General features: G+C 47.7%; 1 protein-coding gene across 1 annotated transcript in view; it reads right to left on the minus strand.

Moving 5' to 3' along the window:
- Gpt2 (glutamic pyruvate transaminase (alanine aminotransferase) 2) overlaps positions 1-247 on the minus strand; it is a gene marked incomplete in the record, with an annotated part of 36828 nt that extends 36581 nt beyond the window's left edge. Inside the window, 1 exon segment of the mRNA XM_013502769.1 lies at positions 1-247. Within this exon segment, the coding sequence (XP_013358223.1) occupies positions 1-25 (25 nt within the window).
- Positions 248-5904: the final 5657 nt, after the last annotated feature.

The raw sequence follows: 5904 nt of genomic DNA on the forward strand, positions 1-5904 counted from the left end.
GGGCCAGCAGCGCCGCTCGCTGCATCGCGCGCCGCAGGAGACTTGGCACGAAAGGGAACACACGCGTCGCGCACGGCCCCGCGCCCTCACACGCCCAGCCCAAGGCTCCTCGCGCTAGCGGTGCCAGCCTCGCCGCGGGCCTGGGCGCCCATCCCCCGGCGGTGAGAAGCCCTCGCCGTGAACCTGCCGCACCGGGCGCCGGGCGTGCACACGTCTGCACCCCGCCAGCGCGTCTGAAGAGGCCCCGGGCGGCCCGCCACCCCGCACACCCACCTCCGCGGCTCCGCCCGGCCCGCGCGCCGCCTCTTGGGACTTGTAGTTCGATGGCTGCTCCGCCGCCGCCGTGCAGGACCGCATGGACTACAAGTTCCATGGTGCCCCGCGCTGGCCGACGGGGGCCGGGCAGGAGGCGGGCGCGCTTGCGGGGCTTGGCTGGGGTCGGGCGGGCTCTTTGTCCAGGCGGAGGTGAAAGGGGGACCTGCGAAGGGGCGAGGGGCCCCAGCACCTGTCTGACCTGGGCCGGCCCAGCTGGGCTGTCCTCTCCTCAGCCTTTGCAATTTAGAAGTGTTTGTAGTTTCTCCCTGGAGACGCATCCTGCCTTACTCCGCCCTCACCTCCCATCACCTGCAAGAACACGGGCTCGAGATGGTGTAGTCCTTGCCCCGGGTTTCATCATCCAGGGACGTGTCGCCCGGCGCTCTACAGTCCTGGTGGGAGAAAAGTGAAGTTAGGCGTAGGGGTTTGTCTGTGCGCCCTTCGCCCCTGTCACCAGCAGTTTGCTTGTCAGTAAAACCCTCTCAGGCTTGTTGGGAGAATTAAAGATTCATACACTGGGTGGTGAGGCTTGTCCTGACCATTCCATCTCTGCCCTGTTTTATTTCCTTTCTAGCATCCAAAATTACTTTGGTTATGTTATAGGTAGCTGAGTTAGGTATAAATATTATAGGCAAGGCCAGTTCCTCCAAGGAGCCAACATGAAAGACAAGATACGTATTTGCTGTGGGCCAGACGTCACGACAGAAGATTAAACAAACACACCCACATACCTCCCTAGGTGTGGACATCAGGGATTGATACTCCACTTTTTCTTTTTTTTTTTGTTTTTTTTTCTGGTATGGGAATCGAACTCACAACCTTGCACTTGCTAGGCAGGCGTCGTGCCGCTGAGCTAAGTCCCCAGACCCTGGTATTGGTATTCTAAACAGGTAGTCATCACATTAAAGAATCACCGACCCAACGCCTCACAGGAAAACCCTCTGTTCTGTGTTCATGCCCACTTGCTAGGTGACTCGCTTGCCCATTTGATCCCGGTTTAATCAATTTTACCTAAACAATTCTTATTGGCTGACCATAGTTTTGTCCATTTTCCCCCAATCTTCGGCCCTCCTCACCTCGTGGTTTTGCTCTATAAAAGCCCCTAGAAAAGACAGAGTCTTGGGTAACCCAGTCGGGACCCCCTTCTGTCCCTCTCTTGGACAGAAGCTTTCTTTCCCTCAATAAATATATTCTGCTCTCAACCTCTGTTGTTCCTAAAATTCATTCTTTGATTTTACAGAACAGGAACTCGTCCCAGATATTGTTCAGGTTGGGAGTTTTTATTTTCCTGTGTCAGATACTTCTCACTGGCTTATGCCCCATCCCACACCATGTAAGCTCCAAAAGGCCAGGGACAAATTTCTTCACCTTATTTACAACAACTGTTAATACTTCCCAGCACTGAGCTAGGCATGGTGGCAACATCTGTAATCCCAGCACTCAGGAGGCTGAGGCAGGAGAATCATTGTGAGTTCGAAGGCCAGCCTGGGCTACAAAGTGAGCTCAAATTCAGCCTGAACTGCATAGCGTGACCCTGTCTCAAAAAGACAAAAAAAGGGCCGGGGATATAGCTCAGTGGCGCAAGCGCCTGCCTGGCAAGCGCAAGGTCCTGAGTTCAATTCCCAATGCCCTCCCCCCCAAAAAAAATCTATAGAAAAGACAGACTAGCCACTTCTCTTGGCCTCAGACTATTTGCAAAATAAATTGGATTAAATGCCTCCAGTCTCTTTCTGTCTTGGAAATTCTGTGAGTCTTGGTGTTTTCATGGAGAAAAATAGCCCAGAATTACCACAGCTCAATAAACGTATGTGTTCATGTTAGATTTGTGAAAGTTAGTGACAAGGGGTCCTTAAACCCAGCAGTAGAGGAAAGATAGTATGAGGAAATGAACTGGGTTTAAACATAGTTGCTCAGTCATTTACTGTATACGTGACTTTGAGCATGTTACTTGGCCTTGGTTTATAAAGTGGGGATAGCAACACCTAACTCAGGCAACCATAGAGATAACTTTGTAAAAGTTGGAGTATGGATCCTAAGGCTATGAGTCAGTCTTGTTAATCCTTGTCAAGAGAATGCCATATATTAGAATAAGTTAATTACCACTAAAGTGGTAGAAGAACAGAAACCAAAGTTATCTCTGAGCATTCCTGCAGGGGATAGCAAGTAGGCTTAACCTAGAGGGAGGGTCCTGAGAAGTTACTTAAGCTTCTAATGTACTAGTTCCAACCCCTGTGCCTGTATCTACATTGTCTTCTTCTATTTTTTTTTTTTTTTTTTTCCTTTCTGAGAGAGGGTCTCGCTATGCAGTTCAGGCTGGCCTTGTGCTCACTTTATGGCCTAGGTTGGCCTTGAACCGCAACGCTCCTCCTGCCTCAGCCTCCTGAGTGCTGGGATTACAGGCGTGTGCCACCACACCAGGCTACATTGTCTTCTTTCCAGTCTCCCAGGCAAGACAAGTGATCTGATCTTCTCTGAGGATTTTCTCCACTTCCTTCAATATCATGTCATCACCCAGTTTACTCAGCGGAGGGGACACAAACACGGCTCCACCTCTGAGCTGTGCTTAACCTTGCCCTGTGTCGTGTAAATACAATTCCTTGCTGTCCACACAGAGTCAGTGCACTGTGTCCTTCCTGCGCTCTCTGCTCCTGATCAGTAGGAGCAGGGAGGGCTTAGGTGAACAAAATCCATTTGCAACACTCAGAGACAACACTCAGCACATGGCCCACTTACGTGGGCTGCACCATCATCACTGAAAAAACAAGTAGTTATTGTCCCTGGCATGTCCTCTGTTGACATGCCTCCCTGAGATTGCATAAGAAGGAAACTCTCTTGCTCTATTGTGAACAACCATTTGTAAGCACTTTCTTGTCCAAAAGGGCAGGTTTATCACCACTTTTCAGAGGTCAGAGGTGAAGTAACTTGTTCAGGTGGCATGGCTAACTGTAGAGTAAGAACTGGGCTTCCTGGTGCAATTCTACAGCCCCCGGCCACCTAGGGAGCAGTTTTACACAGCTGTCTGTTCGGAAATTTGAACTGCCATGCACATGTACCAACACCACACTGTAAGGAATGGTAAGAGGCAGAGACCAGCCGAGAGCACCAGGCTTGTGTAAAGACAACGCACGTGGAATTTATTGTGCCTGGGTGCAGGCAGACAGAGGGTGAAAAGGTCATGTGTAGGGGGCTTTTTAAAAATCGGACTTGAAAGAAGGCAAGTGGCATGAGGTGGTAAGCTCTTACTAAACATCAGTGGTCAAAGTTCTCTGGATGGCTTATGCCTCAGTGGGCAAAGTCTTTGAGGTGTGTGGTGTAAATACCTGGGTGTCTTTAGATGTCTGGGTGCTTGGAAGATTCCATGCACCATCTCTCTCTTCTACAACACCTGTGTTTGCTGAGGGCAGTCCTGGCGCTGAGCCGAGCACATAAAGATAGGTACATTTGGGAAACATGCAACTATCCTGAATGTGTAGCGGATGGTGTTTAGGGTATTTGTGTTGCAGAATCCAAGAGATGAGAGAGAAAGCAATGGGGAAAAAAGGAGGAATTATTTCCCAAATTTTAGATGCATATCAGCCCAGCTGAACTCATGTCCAAAGGGAAGGTTCTAGTTGTAACCCTCTGGCTGAGGGCGGTGGTCGTTAGAAACTGCGGGGAGGGGGAAGGGAGGGTACAGAAGCAAGACGAAGCAATTAATAACTTAGCCCTGAAAGAAGACAGAGCCTTATGAATCCTGGGAGAACAAGATGACCTAAGCTCTATTTACAGGACGTGCTTGCCAACCTATCTGTACCAGAGCAAGAAATTATAGCTACAGGGGAGGAGGGAGAGTTTGAGGGGGACTGCTCTTCAAGTCCTGCTTCATGTGAAGCTGTCATCTAGCTCACAGAGAGGGCATTCGTGATCATTTCTACCAGATTTTATCTTTAATTTTTAAAATCCTGCTCCTGCCCCGAACTCCACCTGGTCTAGAAAGCAAAATAAAGGCAAAGCTCATGCTATTACCATCGCAATTACTAACCAGAAAGGTTTTTTTTTTTAATATAAAATCTTTAATTGAAGGATACAGGTTTGTTTTTTTTTCTAAAAGAATGAGGAACAGGAGCAGTTTGCCTCCCAGAAGCAGATCGCCTTTGAGACCCTTTGTCAGGGGTCATTTATACAGCAAAGTCATGACGTAGGTACAACAAGGGTCAGACTATAACCAACCTAATTGTCTAGCTACTGCATCTTTATCTTGAGGCCTGGTCTTCTTCAGATGCACCTCCAGTCACAATTCTGATGTCTTTATTCTTTCTGCTGACTTCCTTGAGGGCCCAGTCCCTGGCTGTATACTAACTTCTGTCTAACTTAGCTGCCTATAACACTACAAACATGGACTAATAAAAATTTAAAGTAGAGCTGGATGTGGTGGTGCACGCCTATAATTCCAGCACTCTGGAGGAATTATAGGCTGAGGTAAGAGGATCACCATGAGTTCAAGGCCAGCCTGCACTATATAGCAAGACCTGGTCTCAAAGAAAAAAAAGAAAAAAAAAAATATATATATATATAGCCTGTGACCTTTACAGGTGAATAATTATAGGGTACTGCTAAAATTAAATGGAGGGAAGGAGTGACTCTTTCAGCTCCATTGTTTGTAACTACGCTTCTTTCTAACTCCTTGTCTTGAACAGAGAATTTGAAAAAACAACCATAAAAGACAGTGAGGATTTCATTTATTAAAGGTAAGGCAGGCCGGGTGTGATGGAACATGCCTGTAATCCCAGCACCCGGGAGACTGAGGCAAGAGAATTGTTGCAAGTTCGAGACTAGCCTGGCCTACAAAGTGAGCCCAAGGCCAGCCTGAAATGCATCGTGAGACCCTGTCTCAAAAGGACAAAAAAATAAAAATTAAAAAAAATAAAGGTAGGGCAAGAAATATGCTCCAAGGGGTGGGGATCTAGCTCAACAGCACAAATGCCTGCCTGGCAAGTGCAAGGTCTGAGTTTGATTCCCAGCACCAAAAACAAAAAAGCAAAAAAGAGAAAGAAAGAAATATGCTCCACAGAGCAGATCTTTTCTTGGGGGGAGAGGAGGATTGTCTTTTTTGAGACAGGGTCTCACTATGCAGTCCAGGCTGGCCTTGAGCTCACTTTGTAGCCCAGGCTGGTCTCAAACTCATAAAGAGCCTCCTGCCTCAGCCTCCCGAGTGCTGGGATTACAGGTATGCGCCATCAGTGCTCCATCATGCCCAGCTTCCTGTATCATTTTGGAGTTCCCTCACCAAGATCCTTGGACGGAGGTAAGAGTCTACTTTTGTTTCATAGACTCTGGATTGGGACTCATTTAGGTAAATTTTTATACTTCAAATTTTGTTATGCTTTTGCCTGTTGCTTATAATTGCTTAGGACTCATTTAGGTAACAATTTTTTTTAGGTAACATTTAGGTAACAATTTTTTTTTCTTTTTTTTTTTTTGGTCTTTTTTGAGACAGGGTCTCACTATGCAGTTCAGGCTGGCCTTGAACTCACTTATGTGGCCTAGGCTGGCCTCGAACTCACAATGATCCTCCTACCTTAGCCTCCTGAGTGCTGGGATTATAGGCAT

This window comes from Chinchilla lanigera, unplaced genomic scaffold (genome assembly GCF_000276665.1).
Source record: "Chinchilla lanigera isolate Chin_1 unplaced genomic scaffold, ChiLan1.0 scaffold00073, whole genome shotgun sequence".
NCBI lineage: Eukaryota > Metazoa > Chordata > Mammalia > Rodentia > Chinchillidae > Chinchilla > Chinchilla lanigera.